Source organism: Rattus norvegicus, chromosome 14 (assembly GCF_021556685.1).
Source record: "Rattus norvegicus strain SHRSP/BbbUtx chromosome 14, alternate assembly SHRSP_T2T, whole genome shotgun sequence".
Taxonomy (NCBI): domain Eukaryota; kingdom Metazoa; phylum Chordata; class Mammalia; order Rodentia; family Muridae; genus Rattus; species Rattus norvegicus.
The window spans coordinates 43347677-43366662 of record NC_141547.1 but is presented as its reverse complement, the minus strand read 5'-3'; the positions used below and the strand labels follow the sequence as shown (position 1 = coordinate 43366662).

Genomic DNA, 18986 nt, shown 5'->3' with positions numbered 1-18986 from the left:
TCAATTCCCAGCAACCACATGGTGGCTCACAACCATCTGAAATGGGATCTACTGCCCCCTTCTGGTGTGTCTGAAGACAGCTACAGAGTACTCATAAATAAGTAAATCTTTTTAAAAATCCCTTTGATAATAAAGGTAAAAGCCACTGTGTGAGGCAAGCTCTGCTTTATTTCTTGAAACCTTTTAGAAACAATAACATTGTAAATGATACACACACACACACACTGTAAATTTAAACCATGTAGCTAGTGGGAAGGCTCAGCAGATAAAGCCATCGTCCCACATATTGCACCTACACAGGGACCTGAGTTCTGATCCCCAGCAACCATGGGAAAGCCAAGCATGGCAGTGCACTCCTGTAACTGCAAAGCTGGGAAGGACACAAGGAGGATCCTGGAGGCTCACTCCCTGGTCAGCCAACTTAGAAGAAATGGGAAGCTCCGAGGTAACTGAGGTGGAGGGTGAGACCTGACATCTATCTCTGGCCTGCACATGTACACACATGTACACACATGTACACACATACACATGCCATAATGCTACCTTTTTGGTCTTAGGTTCTTCATCCAACAAGGCCAGTGTTCTTGCAAATTCTTCATCTTCATGCAACTGCCTCTCCAGCTATAAAAAGCATAACACAGTAAGATGCTTTTGGCTTTTGTACCTAAAAGTTTTTAAATGTGTAGTTCATATGTTTAGAAAAAAAACAGAAAAACTTCCTAAAAATAAGTCAAGTATCACATGTTCTACAGCATAATAAAGTTAGCATGTTTCAAATTTGTTTATTTCATTTTTAATTATTTATTGTGTATGTGGGTATGGATGCCATGGCACAGGTAAGGAGGTCAGAAGACAACTTGTAAGAGCTGTTTTTCTCCTTTTGAGCCCCAAGTACTGAACTCCAGCCCTCAGGCACTTTCATCTGCTGAGTCACCTTACTGGCCAATGGAGGTACACGTGCTAAAGTGGAATTTCTTCATAAAATCTGAGGTCACATTCTCTCTTAATGTTCTTAGTATAACTGTTCTCCTCATTATGTTTTATGCTTTGTTTATTTGTTGGAAGGAAAATCTCATGTGTATACTTGCATCTATATGTGGGTATGTACACGAGTGCAGAGACCAGATGAGAGCATCAGATCTGCTGGAACTGCAGGTATGAATAGCTCTAAGCTACTGACACTGGTGCTAGCGAATAAACTCAGGTCCTCTACAAAGTCATTACTAGCTCTGAGTCATCTCTCCAACCTCGCCCACCCATCTTTTCTTTTCTTTTTTTTTTAAGATAGGGTCTTACAACACAGTGGCTGGCTAGGAAGTCAGGATGTAGACCAGAATGGCCTCAAACTCACTGAGCTCTGCCTGTCTCTGCCTCCAAAGTGCTGGGATTAAAGGCGTGCACCACCGCGCCTGGCTTATCCTCTCCCAGCCACCCTTGTGGAAGGCCCTGTCTCATTATGTCGTCCTGGATGGTATGGAAGCTTTGTTACACCAGGCTTTGGACTCCTGAAGATCATGGAGCTCTGCCTGCCTGTGGCTCTTCCTCTTGAGTACTGAAGTTAAAGTGTGTCCAACACACCCAGCTTGCTTCATGTGTTTGAAGCTCTAGAAGAATCTCTGGATTGAATCTCAACCTAAGGGACTGAAAATATGGCTCAGCAGTTAGGAGTACATACGGCTCTATAAGACAGCCCAGGGTAGGCTCCCAGGACTGGTGCTGGTAAGTTCAAAACTGTAACTCCAGCTCCAAGGAGTCTGATGCCTCTGACCCCAACGGGCAACTGTATTCATGCTCATACCCAAACAAACACACACACACACACACACACACACAAGTAAAAATAATAAACCTGTTTAAAAATCTCAATCTATAAGAAAAATAATCACCCATGAGACACGTAAACAGGAAATCTAAGAAATTTAAATTTTTGTATCTAATATAGGGAGATAGCTGAGCAATTAAGAGCTCTTGATGCTCTTCAGAGGACCCTACTTAGATTCCCAGCACCTCCAAGGCAGCTCACAACTGTTTGTAACTCCAGTTCCAAAGACTCTCCCAGGCTCCACATCACCAGGCACACATGTGGTACAAATATCTATGTAGACAAACCCCCATAAGCATAAAATAATAAAAAAATTTACAGAAGAGTATTTTCTTTGTGTATGATAGTAAGAACAGACAAATACCATCAGCACTTTAACTACCAGGACTCTATCAGCACAGAGACACCAGAAGCACCTATCACTGCCAAACACTTCTGCTTTCAGCAGAACAGAGCTGAAGACCAAACAATGAAACACACTTCTCATTTTAAACTCACCTCATGTGCCTGGTAAACCTAACCGCCCAGCCTAGTATCCAACAAATCTTACATTATTCAAACAAGAAAAGTCTGCAAACCACCCAGTCTGAAAGAAGGCTGAAAGCTAGGACAAGCTTGATGAGAATGCAGTAAACACGTTCTTCCTTGTAATTAAGAAATGAAGTAGCCACACTGGACAAATAGATCACTAGAAGAGACCACATGCTTACTTACCATGTGCAAGTTTCTCCATTTCAACTCCACTAGCAAAAAGTGTATGAACCCATGCAAAGTAGGGATAAAGGAAGCAGACAGGGCACCCTTACGTGCTTCCTGTACTAGTATCTCTTTTCTACAAATGAACTATATACCTAATTACTGAAGTCAATGTGAACATCTTAATCACAGAAGTAACTGCAACTCTACTAGCAGCATCCAAGGGTTTCTTAACAACACCACTTTTCCACATCATACTCGGTATTATATTTATGGTAACAGAGATTCTGGGTGTTTTAGAAGGAACTGATATACTGATATACTTCCATTAGAAAATGCCAGGCAGGGCTGGAGAGATGGCTCAGCGGTTAAGAGCACTGACTGCTCTTCCAGAGGTCCTGAGTTCAATTCCCAGCAACCACATGGTGGCTCACAACCATCTGTAATGGGATCTGATGCCCTCTTCTGGTGTGTCTGAAGACAGTGACAGTGTATTCACATACATAAAGTAAATAAAAATAAAAAACAAGAAAGGGAGGGAGGGAGGGAGGGAGGGAGGGCAAGAGGAGGGAGGAAGGAAGGAAGGAAGGAAGGAAGGAAGGGAGGGAGGGAGGGAGGGAGGGAGGGAGGGAGGGAGGGAGGGCAAGAGGAGGGAGGGAGGAAGGAAGGAAGGAAGGAAGGAAGGAAGGAAGGAAGGAAGGAAGGAAGGGAGGGAGGGAGGGAGGGCAAGAGGAGGGAGGGAGGAAGGAAGGAAGGAAGGAAGGAAGGAAGGAAGGGAGGGAGGGAGGGAGGGAGGGAGGGCAAGAGGAGGGAGGGAGGAAGGAAGGAAGGAAGGAAGGAAGGAAGGAAGGAAGGAAGGAAGGGAGGAAGGGAGGGAGGGAGGGAGGGAGGGAAGGAGGGAGGGAGGGAGGGAGGGTGCCAGGCAGTGCACACCTTTGATCCCACCACTTGGGAGGTAGAAGCAAGTGGATCTCTGAGTTTGAGACTAGCCTGGTCTACTGAGCTAGTTGCCGGATAGCCAAGGCTACACAAAGAAACCCTGTCTCAGAGGAAAATAGGAAAGGAAAGGAAAGGAAAGGAAAGGAAAGGAAAGGAAAGGAAAGGAAAGGAAAGGAAAGGAAAGGAACGGAACGGAACGGAACGGAACGGAACGGAACGGAACGGAACGGAACGGAACGGAACGGAACGGAACTTATTACTTGGTTATGGCATGTAGTAAAGGACCCTGTGTTTAACACAATGTTTATTGTCATTGACTTCATGTGGCATTTGATATACTGACTTCAGTATTTGATAATGGACAGTTACCATGAATAAAGAGATGTAAAACTGGAGACGGGATTCTTAGAAGATAATTAGGAAAGACTATCAATGATTAACATCCTGAAAGTCTTTCATTAGATTAATAATTTACCCAAAGAGTCTAAAAGAATGTGATAGAAATAGGAAAACAGGGGACTGTGATGTCCTTTGGTTCTTTGGGAAAAAGTAGATAATCCTCTACTGTTCGGCAAAGATAAGGCAAGTTAGGTTCCTGAGAATGACTTCACATGGCCACTCTCACTACAGTGAGTCATCAGGACACCTGGTTAGAGATAATATAATTCCATATAACCAAAAACAAGGAAGATGTTTTGGTTTTGGTTTTTGTTGTTGTTTTGAGACAGGGTCTTACCATATAGTATTGGCTGGTCTGGGACTTGCTATGTAGACCAGACTGGCCTCAAGCTCTTTTAGAGATCTGTCTACCTCTGCTGGGACCACCATACCCAGCTAAAGAATATTTGTAAAACACTAAGTGTGAAGTGTCCGGCTAACAACATGAAGAACCATACAGGGTACTACAACAAGCGCTGAGACATAATCAGCCCTGGGGACAGGACTTGAAAGCTACATATAGAAGGCATCTTTATCACAATTTCAATAAACAGTAACAGTCCTGGGAGTTTAGGAACAGGACACCCACTCTAAGAAACAGGGAAGGGGTCCACAAAGCCCTAACAAAGCTTTAGACGATGAGCACTCCCGGTGAACTTCATCCGTACTCAGCATCTGCAAACGCCCGCTCGTCCAGTCTTCCCACCCCTTTCACCACTCCCTTAGTCCCTCTGCCAGTCCTCTTCATCTCCAATCTGAAGACCAATCCTAAAAGTGTTTTTCTTCAGTTTTTCTCCTCAAGGTGTCATACAGGTGTACAAGTATTAAGCCCCACACAAATGCTAATCACTTCCAAATACTCAACTTCAGCTGAGTGCTAGGCTTGTCTCCTCATTCCTCCACTACCTCCTCTTTTTAGTTCATTAATGTATATCTGTGTGTATGCATGGGTGTTCATGTGGCGCACAGAGAACAACTTTTCTTCTACCTGTACATGGATCCCAGAAATCAAACTCAGGTGGCCAGGCTTCCATGTCAAGCGCTTTAAACTGAGCCGTCTCATGGCCCCCAGCACAGAACTCCTAACTTCTCTGTACCTGCATCCTGTGTTCTGATCTTCGTAACAGCATCACTGTCCATCCAGCTGCTCAGGTCACCTCTTACCATCTCTCCCACTTCCACCCTGACACAAGCCAACATCTGCCATACCCTAGCAATCCCACGCTGGTCTGCTTTTGCCCATGCCCAACCACTGGGAAAGACTTCCATTATCCTGTCTGCATTACAGAAGCCAGTATACTTAAGACCCACCAAGTCATGCCACTTTATTAAAGACTCCAATGTGTCTATCTCACAGAAGCTAAATCTGAAGTCCTAACCAATCAAAGCCCCTTTCCTAGGTACTGAAGATCCATTGTGACCTACAGGACTTGCTGGTAGCTACCCGTCCAAATCACCTAACTTCCTTCTCACTCATTTGTGCAGCCATACTGATCTCCTGAGCACACTTCCTCTTTATGATGCTTACCCTTGCAGTCCTGTGCTTAGTGGGGACTTGAGTAATCAGCAGTGGCTCCCTGTGCTTCATTCTCTGAAACAATGCACTCCCTCCCTACCTGGAACTCCGCTTGCCCTCTTTGCATGCTTGTGACTTCCCAGCATCTTGTTTTCCTCCTTGTAATCACCTACTACCTACAGCCAGGCTAGGAACTCAGTAAGTGATCAATAAATCCTCTTCAAATAAGGGTTTACAGCTCTAACCAAAAGCAGGTTTCTAAGTCAGTGTATATAGTAACTAAGGCCACTGGACAGGGTATGTATGCTCAGAGTGAAAGCAAAAAGAAGACAGGAGAAAACGAAATTCTTTCAAATACACTAAGAAGCCTCCTATTCACAGAACTTCATAACTTTTACATAAATAAGTATGTCAGAAACATCATTTATATTCTACAGGAACTTATATTCTCATATACTTTATTTTTTACACCGAACTCCTAATGAGGCTCAATTTAAAATTAGAGTAGAGCAATCCTGAGCTAATCATGGCTGTGCACCACTACAATCCCAATACTCAGGAAACTAAGGCAAAATTGTGAGTTCAAGGCCAGCCTAGCCTACACAGTGAATTCTGGTCCTGCGATGGATGGATGGATGGATGGATGCATGGATGGATGGATGGATGGATGGACGGACGGACGGACAGACGGATACACGGGGATGGACACATACAGACAAACAGATATACAAACAGACAGACAGAACTTATTTAAAAAGAGAAAAGGATTAAAACCACCTTGACTGTTTGCCTGGCTAACATGAGTTCCAAGCTAACACGGAGCGGACATTGATAATTAACTGCGACGGTTATACCTCTGCATCTTCATCAAGCTGCAGCTGCTTGGCGATGGCCTCATCATTTAATCTGGAATCATCTGGGGTTTGAGAAGACTGTATTCCAAAGAAAATCAAGCAAGATAAGCATAAATCCAGCTAAAAATAAAGTTTTGGGCTTTTTGGTTTTTTTTGGTTTTTTTTTGTTTTTCTTTTTTCTTTTGGAAACACTAACTAAACACATTAGTGAGAAATAGGCCACAATCCATGCAGCCAAAGTCAAGTTTGTGGCTGTTCTGGTAACATCCAATCTCATAAAGACTACTCTACAGACAGATGACTATCATTTTGTTCTATTGATATGTTCAAAAGAAGTGTGCACAGCACCCACACTATAGGTTAATGCTTTGGCCAGCGAAACAGTCTAAAATATTAGCAAATCACTGTCAGCATGGACAGTCGTGAAGGCACAACGAATCAGCGCACACTACAGCTGATGTACCTGTAGGTCCATTTCCTAAATGGCCAGGGAGAACGAATTCAGTATCTGTCAAACTAAAGATCAGCATGGGTGCACTCTGTTAAAACAACATATTATCCCATTTCAAAATGCAATGTGTAAATCAACAATAAAAAAAGTTTACACTTTGAAAATTCCATTTAAACTCTAAGAACCAAGACTTTTTCGTATAATTAAATGTTTTCCTGCTTTCGAGTACAACACACACACACATATTCTAATTCCCATATCTTCCAGAATGAGGATGATATTTATCTACATCACACAAAACTATCTCTATTAATAAAGCATGTTTACTTTATGAATCCCAAGGTTAGTATCCATGAATGGATATCAATTCCATTATGTAGCACAGGCTGGCTACACTAATGCTCTTCTTGCCTCAGTCTCCCAAGTGCTGAAGCTTTGGTGCACACCAGCACACCCAGCAACTCTCACACTCTTGCTTGCAAGCCAAACACTTACCTCTTTCTTTTTGCTCGCCACCATCTTCTTCCCAGATCTCTGGACACTTTCAGTTCCAAAATAATCAAGCACTGATGTCGGTGTTAGTTTTATTGGTGATAACGGTTTACTCTTAGTCTTAGTGTTTTCTTCATTCTTTTTCACGTTTGATGCTCCAAGGTAACTGTTTGTAGATACTCCATTCTCTTTTGATTTGGAGGCTGCCTTTTTACATAAAAAGTCATCGTCTTCATCTTAAATGGAAAATATTTTTGATAAAGCATAGGTCTTAATTATATAAACTAATCATTTTTACCAGCTTTAAAAAAATAAACACCTAATACCTTGAGTTGTTTTCTTCTTCCTATCCTCTGGATCTAACAGACACTCTGCCGTTTACAAGGGCCAGGTCTATGGCTGGCTGCACAAACATTCATAACACACCTACTATATACCAGGCACTGAGGATACAACTAAGGGCTAAGAAAAGATACAGCAGCGAAAGATGCATTCCCAGACCTCACAGAATGCATAGTGTCCAGGAAAAGAAGATACATTAATTTTATACATATTTACATACATGTATGTGTATATAAACAAATACACACATTTTATCTTCAAGCTGCATGAAGAAAAAGTGAAACAAAATAAAAGTAAGGAGTGATTAAGGATACAAGAGGCCTGAAGTCCAATCTCCAACAGTGACTCTGTACCTCCAAAAAATGAATGATTAGAGAGGGGATAATTCAGTGGAAGAATACCTGCATAGCACACATAGGAGACCGCAGGTTCACATCCCAACACCATAAAGGAAAAGGAAAAAGAAGGAAGAAAGGAAGAAAAAGGGAGAAGGGGGGGGGGAGGGGAAGGAGAAGGAGAGAAAATGTCCAAGAAACTGTTCTTTTTGATAAAAGCAATCATCAAAAAAGCCTATTCTTGGGAGCTCAAACTCAAGGCCTTATGTATACCAGACAAGTACTCTCCCCTTAGCTATAAGCCTTTGGCTTTTTATTTGGTTTTGGTTTTCTAGGTAGGGTTTCTCTGTGTATTCCTTGGCTGTCTTGGAACTCACCAAGTAGACCAGGCTAGCCTTAAACTCAGAGTTCCCCCTGCCTCTGCCTCCCAAGTGTTGGGATTAAAGGCATGCACCACCACTGGGCTTCTCAATCCTTTGGTTTTTGAGACAGAGTCTATGTAATTCTGGCTGGCCTTGACTTTCCTACATAGCCAGAGCTGACCTCCAACTCAAACTTCCTGCCCTAATGCTGGGATTTCTAGTATGACCTAACTTACCTGACTAGGGAACATCTCTTTGATAAGCAACATCTGCACAGAGCCATGCAATGAAGACACCTCTACAACAACAGTCAGATAGTGTGAACTGTAAGCCCCAATTACAGTGCTCCCAAGTTAAAGGCAGTGTGGCTGTAGGTAAGGATCAAATCCTATAGGACTCCCTAGCTGATAGAAAGGAACTCGGGTGGCAGCACGGAAGCCTAAGTAGCATAGCACATGTTGGTTAAGTCTTGTCCTCTGGAGGGGACACTGCAGAGAGGGAAGCCATCACAGTTCCAGACAGGATGCTGACTAGGGTGGTACACAGGGTGGTGAGAAGTCCAGACCGGCCACACACATAATGAGGGCTGACATCTGACAGTTACCTAACCATTCATTTAAACTGTTTGTCTTGTTACACTTTATATCCAAAGGGAAAAAAATCCAGCATCCAGGGAGATGCCTCAGTGGGTACAAATGCTTTGGTGCCAATCCTGAACCTGCATTCCATCCCTGAGACCCCTGACTCCCACATGTGTTTTAACCTCCAATACTCACTGAGGCACATGCCCCCATACATACACACACACACACACACACACACACACACACACACACACACACACACACCCCATCCCATATGGGAAACATTTTATCACCAGCCTCTTAAAAAAGCCTCCTTCCCCTTTCTGCTCCTCAGCTACCACATACTCCACACTGTTGTGTTCAGTCTTGTCTAAAGCCTAGATAGGATTAGAGAGAAGATGGCTCATGGTTAAGGCCATTTGTTCTTGCAGAGAACCCAGGTTCCATTCCCAGCATCTACACAGTAGCTCACAACCAGCTGTAACTCCAGCTTCAGGAGAATCCTATGCCCTCTTCTAGCTTCTGCAGTTACTACACACAAGTGAGATATATACATATAGATATATATATATACATATATATACATACATACACATATACATATACATATATATACATACATACATATACACACAAGCAAGCAAACATAACCACAAAAATTAAAAAATAAGTACTTTTGGGGATGGGGATTTAGCTCAGTGGTAGAGCGCTTACCTAGGAAGCGCAAGGCCCTGGGTTCGGTCCCCAGCTCCGAAAAAAAGAACCAAAAAAAAAAAAAAAAAAATAAGTACTTTTTAAAAGAAAATATTATAAAAAAATTATTCTTTAAAAAGTCCATAAATAGCTGGAGGGGAGGGGTGGCACACACCTTTAATCCCAGCACTTGGGAAGCAGAGGCAGGTGGATCTTTGAATTCTAGCCCAGCCTGGTCTACAAGCAAGTTCCAGGACAGTCAGGACTACATAGACAAACTAAGCCATGGGTGGGTGGGTGAGGACACCATAAACAAAGCAGCCACGTAATGAAGTGTCTGAAAATACTATCCAAGCACTTTGCCATAGTGATGGAAATCTAACTACCATAACAGTCTGTAAGTCACGGGACAAAGGCATCCTGTCATGGTGCCTGGATAAAATCAAAACCTCAAGAAAGAACAACTCTATCTCTATACCAACTAGCCACCTTAAACCCCCCTCAGTCTTTAGTGGTTCTAAGGCTTATGTAAAAAGAAGGCAACAGAGGCTCTGTGGCCAGTTATGGTGATACAGCCCTATAACTCCAGCGCCTAGGAAACTAAGGCAGGAGTAACTCCAGTGAGTTCTAGGCCAAAAAGAATCCAACAGTGTAACTTGCTTCCTACAAAGACACAATCACTTAACAGGTTTTGCTTGGGCCATCCTCAAGTAACATAAACCTTCTATAGTCCTGAACAATGTACAGGTAAAACATTCCTGTTTTCTAGTAAAGCTGATTTGTTTCTGTCTGTTAGAAGCCAAAGCAAGCTGTTTTCTCCTCCCCAAAAGCTGTAATGAAACTCTGATAAACAGATCCAAGTCAGATTTCTGACAACTACTTGAAAATCAAAGGCAACTCAACACTTAAAATTTCCCTCCAGGATATTTGTCTCCTTGTAAAAACACCATTTATTTTTATTTATAGACAACATAATCTCAAGTGCGGTAACAACGACCGACTAAACTAGCATTTTCCAACACAGAGTAGAGGAATTGCCTGGGAGAGGAGATGGCTCTGCCACTCTGAGTTAGCCACACTCATCTGTTTGGAAGGATAATGATGAGAGAGAAGGGAATAATGGGAAGGTCTGCAATCAAATCTATTTACAAGCCAAGCAGGACAAACAAATCTAATTCTGGAGCTCCTGCTGCTCAGTTTGGCCTCTGCAGATGGATCTGACTGCCCTGATGCTACGATTCTCTTGGAATCTTCTGGAACATTCCAGAATCCAATTAACAGGGAGATTTCATTAGAAAGATTAAAAATAATTGACTTAGCAACAAGTGAAATCTAAGTAGGGAAACTAGAGTGCAAAGTGTACATATAAAGTGCCTTTTCACCGCTTCTCGAATCAAACCCTGCACTGTCATCTTGGTTTGGAAGGGTAGAGGAAGGTTCAGTTGTTAAGGCTAAAAAATACATGTTATCTAAATGAATAGAAAAGTACTGAGCGGATACCTAGGTTCATGGGTGTGTGCTAAGTGAGACAGACAGTCTCTGCAAATAAGCAGAAAAGCAAAACTGATGGAGAGGCCAGGGGGTCTCATTAATGAATGAGCAATAAACCCTCTCAGGGTCAAAGCAAGTCAGTGAAAAGGTTTCTCTCTTTTGTGTATCACACTCCACACTGTACATCCTGTGGGGAGAAGTGGCCCAGGCAAGTTAAGACACTGAATAATGAAAAAGTAGCATTCGCCGAGTTGATTTAAAAATGTTAATCTAACTACTTCAGTCAAGCTCAAAATCTCTAAACTTAGATTCTTCTATGTAAAATCCTAATATGCAAATTAGTATTGATTCTCAAAAACTATAATCAAATCAACAGACAGTTCTCTTAAGAGACATTTTCTGCTACAACCGTTCCATACTTCACTGGCAGCATCTGTAAGAAGCTCTCAAACACATAGAATATTATGCTTGTTGCAGCATACACAAAACTGCCTAACTCTAAAATTAAGCAAAGAAAAATATTATACCAATCCCCATGATATTTTCTGCTATTTTCCCAAGTTTTGGTTATGAACCTTATAGGGCACCCTAGAAAGTATAGCACCTCCACTTTTTCCCCCAAATTAACTCTCATCATATAAGTACACTTCCCAAAGCACTGCCTCCAGAATTACTGTAAAGTTAGCATTAAAAGAAATGAAGACAAAGAAAAACTCTAATTTCTTCAATCAAACAGCAGCTGCTGGTGAAACTGAGTAAGGCAGCCTTTGGCAATCAAACTCAAGGCCTATCATTTCATTAAAAACTAAAAAGTAAGCACATTCAGTACAACAAGTAAAGGTTAGCTACAAGCATTGTTTTCCTTTTTCTGTAAATTGGGAAATTAATGAGGCTAAACTCATTTTTTAAAATTTTGACAAAGACATAGGACAGATTTAATCAAAGTGATGATAAAATATTCCTAAAGCTGAACTGTAAGCCTGGATGCTTACTAATATAAACAAAAATACTTGGCATGCATACGATCCCTTCCGTCCTTCTCAGGAAGCTTAGAAAGCACTGCACGGAGCAAAGACAGCTCAAAGTTGAAGAGCACATAGTCTGGTCCCCAGCAAGCACAAAAGGCAGCTCACAACTGCCTGTAATCTAGCTCCAAGGAATCAAATGCCTTCTTCTGGCATCCGTGGGCATCAGCGTTTACATGAACACACGCCCTCCAGAACAGACCATAAACATACATAATTAATAATGAAATCAAGCTGGGGATTTAGCTCAGTGGTAGAGCGCTTACCTAGGAAGCACAAGGCCCTGGGTTCGGTCCCCAGCTCCGAAAAAAAGAACCAAAAAAAAAAAAAAAAAAAATAATGAAATCAAATTATTTTTTAAAGTACTACACAACAGAAATAAAGTGTAGGCCATATATATGTATATATATATATATATATATATATATATATATAATCAAAATAGCCACATTTTAAAAAGATAAAGACTGGGTACTGTAACTCAGAGACAGAGTGTAGGTCTAGCATGCTCAAAGCCCTACGTTTCATTCCTAGCATCTAAAACAAAAATGTAAAAACAAATCAAAAATTTGGGTTTTGTTCTGCTTTTAGTTTTGTTGTTTTTCAGACAGTGCCTCGCTATAGCCCTAACTGACCTGGAACTCACTGTCATAGGGTTTTACTGCTATGAACAGACATCAAGACCAAGGCACCTCCCTCTTAGACAGCATTTAATTGGAGCTGGTTACGGGTTCAGAGGTTCAGTCTATTATCATCAAGGCAGGAGGCATGGAGCGTCCAGACAGGCGTGCTGCAGGAGGAGCTGAGAGTTCTATATACTTATCATAGCTGCTATGAGACCGGCTCCCAGGCAGCTAGGATGAGTGTCTTAAAGCCCATGCCCACAGTGACACACCCATTCCAACAGGGCCACACCTCCTAATGGTACCACTCCCTGGGCCAAGCATATAGAAACCATCACACTATGCAGTCTCACAGGGATCTACCTGCCTCTAATTTCCCAAGCGCTTGTATTAAACGCTTGTGGCACCATGCCCAGCAGCAATGGTTTGAACTCAAAACCAAGTAAACAGGACACAGTGTTGCATGCCTGAGGTCTCAGCACTGGGAGGAGGAAAGCAGGGTGATCAGAATCAAGATCGCCCTTAGATCCACAGACTAGGCTAAATGACAGTCTGTCTTCAACATAGAATATCACTAGTTTCTACATTTCAACTTTATGGGGCTGGAGAGAGAGCTCAGCAATTAAGAGCACATACTGCTCTTACAGAGAACCCAGGTTCAATCCTAGCCTCCACATGGGAGCCCACAACCATCTGAAACTCCAAGAGTCCCAAGGGATCTGACATGCTCTTCTGGCCTCTTCGGGCACCAGGATCAAACATGGTGCAAAGTTATACAAGAAGGCAAAACACATAAAATGAAATAAAAAATATAATTTTAGAGTCCTATAGGGAAAATAGAATACCATATAAGCATCATAGTAGGTGGGTATGATAACTAATCTGCCAACCTGAGGAGACCTAGAATCACACGGGGTCAAAACAGGCCTTTGAGTGAAATACAGATTGAGAGAGGTGGAAGATCCACTGTGAGCAAGACTAATCTGGGCTCTATGATCTTGGAGTGGATGAGAAGAAAGCAAGATGAGCAGACATTCACCCCTCTCTGGTTCAGAGTATTGTATCACAGCAACAGAAATATAACTACCATAATGGGTACATTGTACCCCAAAATTTTTAACTAAAACAAGGACAATGCTTTCTTTTACACACACATGCCATGGGCTGATTGGAATGAGTCAGATGTGGTAGCATACACCTGTAATCCCACACTTGGAGAGGCTGAGATAGGAGGACTGCTGTGAGTTCAAGGCCAGCCAGGGTTATAGAGCAAGACCATGTCTCAAAAAAAAAAAAAAAAAAAAAAAAAAAAAAAAAAAAAAAAACAGAAGAAGGGGAGGGGAGACTATAATGGAGAAGGGAGAAGAGACTGTCTACTGGAGGGAAAGGAGATAGTCTAGTGGAGGAGAGAAAGGAGTGTCTACTAGAAGAGGGAAAGGAGACTGTCAGTGGAGGACGGAGAGGAGACTGTCTACTGGAGGGAGAGGAGACTAATAGAAGAGGGAGAGGAGACTGTCAGTGGTCATAAAAGTCTCACATAAGATACTAGCATCTCTTCAGAAGACTGCACTAAAAACTATCCTAGTGAATAGAGAATCTGTATTCAGAGCCTCAACTGAGCCTTTGTGTACCTAAATCAGAAGATACAGATAGCCTGGTCCACAGTTAAAGGCAACTGACATTTTCAGGGTGCTGGAAAGCTTAATCACACCACCTTTAGTTACACAGCCCTATTACCATACTGTTTCCCTTAACCCTCCCATGAATCCAAACTGTCACACAGGTAGCCATGTTAAAGGAACCTCTTAAATATTGCTCAGTGTACCTAAGCAGATATTTAGCAACAGTAAAAAAGCATTAAAACCACTAATCTATCCCCATTTTAAGAAACACATCAGTCTATTAAATGTTTCAAAAAATAGTTCAAGGGCTGGAGAGATGACCCAATAGTTAAGAGGACTAGCTACTGCTGGGCGGTGGGTATGCACACATCTTTGATCCCACCATGTAGGGGACAGAGGAATTTCAAGGCCAGCCTAGTCTACAGATCGAGTTCTAGGAAAGGGCTACAAAGAGAAACGCTGTCCCAGGACAGGGTTTTGATCCCCAGCACCCATAGAAAGGCTCACGGCAGCCTATAACTCCAGTTCCAGGCGATGCAACACTCTTGTGTGAACCCCACAGGACAGACATATATGCAGACAAAACAACTATACACATAAAACAAAAATTCTTAGTTCCCATAGTGGGAATTTAGCTCAATGGTAGAGCACTTGCCTAGCAAGTGCAAAGGCTTTAGGGGTCAGTCCTGGCTCTGAGAAGAATAAAATAAGACAAAATATTCCCCCAGGGACAGGAATAGAGCTCAGTGGTGGAGTGTTAACCTAGCATGCATGAAGTACTGGATTTGACCCTCACCAGTAACCAAACCTTTACCACAGAAGAAATTTCAAAGATGATGATGTCCTTCCTCTGATAGATATAATAAAAAAAAAGACAAAAGGAATACATTCAGTACCTTACCTGTCTCAGAAATATAGGTAACAGGATCCTTCCGAGAGATTTTACCAGGTTTACAAGACACTGGCAATTTTTCTGATTTCTTTTTAGCATTTTTTACTTGCACTGTCTCCTCTGATTCTGAATCTACAAGAGAAAAATTAAAACTGTAAAAATATCAGTGTATTTTTAAAGTAGCCATTATAAGCCAATCCCCTAAGAAGCTTGTCTTGAATCTTTACATTACTTTATTTATCCAGTAATAAACTCATGACTAGATTCATATCATATCATTATTATAACAATAGCCACAAACTAACTGGCTTAACAAACTACACATGTGGCCAGAGACATGGTTCAGTTGGTAGAAGTCCCTGTTGCCAAGCCTGCTAACCTAAGTTCAGTCCCCAGGAACCACACAGCAGGAGAAAGTCAACTCCCCCAAATTACTACCTGTCCTCCACACACACAATGTTATCACACCCACACACATACAAAAGAAAAAGTCTACATAAATACATTATCTTTAACAGTTGAGCAATGGCTGACACAGGTGTCATGGGGGCATCAGCAGGGTTCCCTGGGGAAGAATCCATGTCTTTGCCATTTCCACTTGCCTAGCGGATGCCAAGAAACTAAAGAAACTAAACATAGTGGCAGGGGCCAGGGAGACTGACAGTTAAAGCTTGTCTGGGATTCAAGTGAGTTCAAGGCCAGCAGAAGCAACCTTAGTGACCTTTAAGAGAGCTATGAATATAGTTCAGAGGTAGAATGCCTACACAGCATATGCAACCATGTTCATCCCTTGGACCACACACATACTCACACAAATAAATATCCTCAAGCAGACAGAGTGCTACCATTTCAATGATTTCTGACCTCCTTACACATTTTTGTTATGGGAGTGAGGGGTTAAGACAGACTCTCTCTAAGTAGACCAGGATGGCCTCAACCTCACAGGCCTCTCTGCCTACAAGTACTGAGATTAAAGGAGTGTGCCTTCCTACACTATTAATCTCTCTCCAAATCCCTTCTGCCTCCTACTCCTTAGGTGCACTGAGCCCGTCTTACTTTAGGGTCCTCCGAGCCAACCTGCAGCTCTTCTTTCATTTTGCTCTACAGCCTAAGAGTCACAGGTTCTAGGAATTAACTGTGGGTCTTTAGGAGACAGCACTCTAATACTCTGCTTACCTGGACAGACTACATAATACAATTTAGAGCAAAGCATAAGCACCTAGCAGGGCCTGGTACACAGCTCACCATTCATAAACTCACTGTCCTTCCTCTTCCTTTCTCTACATCTAAAAGTTTTGGTTGGTTTTGGGTTCTGGCTCTGAGACAGGTTTTTACCACAGCCCTGGTTGTTGGAGATCCACCTACATCAGCCTTCCAAGTGCTGGGATTCCAGGCTTGGTTACCACATCCAGCTCATGCTGCTTTACATTGGCGCTTAACAACTGTTTCCAAGAGGAACACATATGCACACTCTCAATATCTCTATGATAAAGTGCACTGAGTAATACTAGAATACTCTGAAAAGTCAGTCCTGAGCTGTACGATCACTGTAAAAGTCACACAGCCTGCATGCTGCAACACACCTGCAGTCTTAGCTACTGCACATGAGGCAGGACCAGCCTGGGCAACAACAGTAAAGCCCACCTCAAATATATACATAAAATCAAAATAAAGAACCAAAAAATTAACACCACACAAATGCTTCCTTAGCTACATTATTTACAACCACTAGGCAGCCAGGGCAACAAGGGTAGCACCCATCTCAATAAATAAATAAATAAACAAATATCTAAATATCAAAATAAAGGATAAAATATTAACAATACACAAATGAAATGCTTCCTTAGCTACATTATTTTATATCCACCAGGCATTAACTGCACATGCCTTTAATTCCAGAATTTGACCATGTAGGTAAGATCAGGAATCCTGTCCTTATCAGCCATAGGGAACTTAAGGCCAACCTGGGCTACTTGGGACCTTGACTTAAATAAGGAAGAGGAGGCCAGATAAAATGAAAATTAAGTCAGGTGTGAAAGACTGCAGTTCCAGCTGTTTAAAAGCCTAAGCGAAACAACCTGTTTCAGTAATGCAAACAGAGCTGGGGATACAGCTCAATGGTAGAGTGCTTGCCCACCAGGCAGAGGGCCTCAGTTCAATCTGTGGCATTGCAAAAAAAATCAATGAATGAATGAACGAACGAACGAACAAATGAACGAGAGAGACATGGGTTCCCGTTCTCAAAACTATATTTAAAGAAAATCCTTCAAATTGAGTTTATTACTTTTTTCTATAGAAATGAAATTACCAAGTCTTCCCATCACACATAGAAAATCAATTTTAATTATTTGCTTTGGGGCCAGTAAGATGGATGGTTCAGCAAATAAAGATACCTACCACCAAGTCTGATGATCTAAATTCAATTCACTAAGAACTACATAGTGATAAGAGAGAACAGATTCCTAAAAGTTGGCCTCTGACCTCCATGCATGCCATGGTACACATTCCCACAAACACAAATTAATTAATTAAATGTAACCAATATTTACTTCAATAGCAGCATTGTAAGGTACTTTTTTTTCAAATTCAACTTCTAGAAATTTCATCTTGGAAAAAAAATTGATGGAAATATTTTTTACAATACGGGGTGAGAATACAGATCAGAGGTAGAACACTAGCTTAGCACATGTAAGGCCCTGAATCTGATCCCTTCACCAGACAGACAGACAGACAGACAGACAGACAGACAGATGAGCAAGCCACACTCACAGTAAATCTGAGACCTGCTACATACTCTTTATCCCTCATAAAGAAACCTTCAGTACATTAAAATATATAGGCTCTGTGGCTTTGCCATTAAGAACTGTTCCAAGGACTACCCACTGGGGCTCTCCCCACACAGTAATTATCATTGAGACTTGTATGTCTCAGACATCAGTTTGGAGATGCAGTTACATGGGAAATAAAAAACTTTGAAGCCTTTAAAAGTCCTCAATATTACCTGAGTCATAGATGATCCTCTTTTTCTTGTTGTGCTGCTTTGGTCTGGAGGCATCCTCTTTGCAGGGATTATTAACCTGTAGACAACAGCAGGGCATAATTAGAACAAAGGAAGCCTGTGCAACTTAAGCATTCTCATTAGACCTGGGCTTAGTAGCTTCCAACTGAAGCAATTCTGCCCCATGGAGATGTCTGTTGATACTAGAGACACTGTTTAATCACAAAGTGGGAGGCACAGGTTTTATAGCACCTAGAATAATAATACATCATGTGACACTACACTCATCTAGCCCAAAATGTCAGGAATGCTCTTGCTGAACTGCATTAGGAGAGGAGATGTGGTTTGCAAATGCTTGGCCCAAGGAGTGGCACTATTAGAAGGTGTGCCTTGTTGGAGGAAGTATGTCACTATGGGGATGGGCTTGGAGACCCTTCTCCAAGCTTCCTGAGGATGCTGTCTGCTCCTGGCTTCAATTGGGTGAAGATGTAGAACTCAGCTCCTCCTGCACCATGCCTGCCTGGATGCTGCCTTCCCGTCTTGATGATAATGGACTGAACCTCTGAACCTGTAAGCCAGCCCCAATTAAATGTTGTCCTTTATAAAACTTACATTGGTCGTGATGTCTGCTCACTGAAATAAGACCCTAACTAAACTGAAGCAATTCTGCCCCATGGAGACATCTGTTGATACTAGAGTCACTGTTTATCACAGAGTGGGAGGCAGAGGCTTTATAACATCTAGAATACACCATGTAACACAACACCCATCTAGCCCAAAATGTCAGGAACACTCTTGCTGAATTGCATCA

The 18986-nt window shown here is 42.0% G+C and overlaps 1 protein-coding gene across 1 annotated transcript in view; it reads right to left on the bottom strand.

Moving 5' to 3' along the window:
- Rfc1 (replication factor C subunit 1) overlaps nucleotides 1–18986 on the bottom strand; it is a 74872-nt gene that overhangs the window by 29572 nt on the left and 26314 nt on the right. The window contains 5 exon segments of the mRNA NM_053547.1: nucleotides 544–621; nucleotides 6266–6343; nucleotides 7212–7444; nucleotides 15187–15309; nucleotides 18179–18254. Coding sequence (NP_445999.1) covers nucleotides 544–621; nucleotides 6266–6343; nucleotides 7212–7444; nucleotides 15187–15309; nucleotides 18179–18254 — 588 coding nt within the window.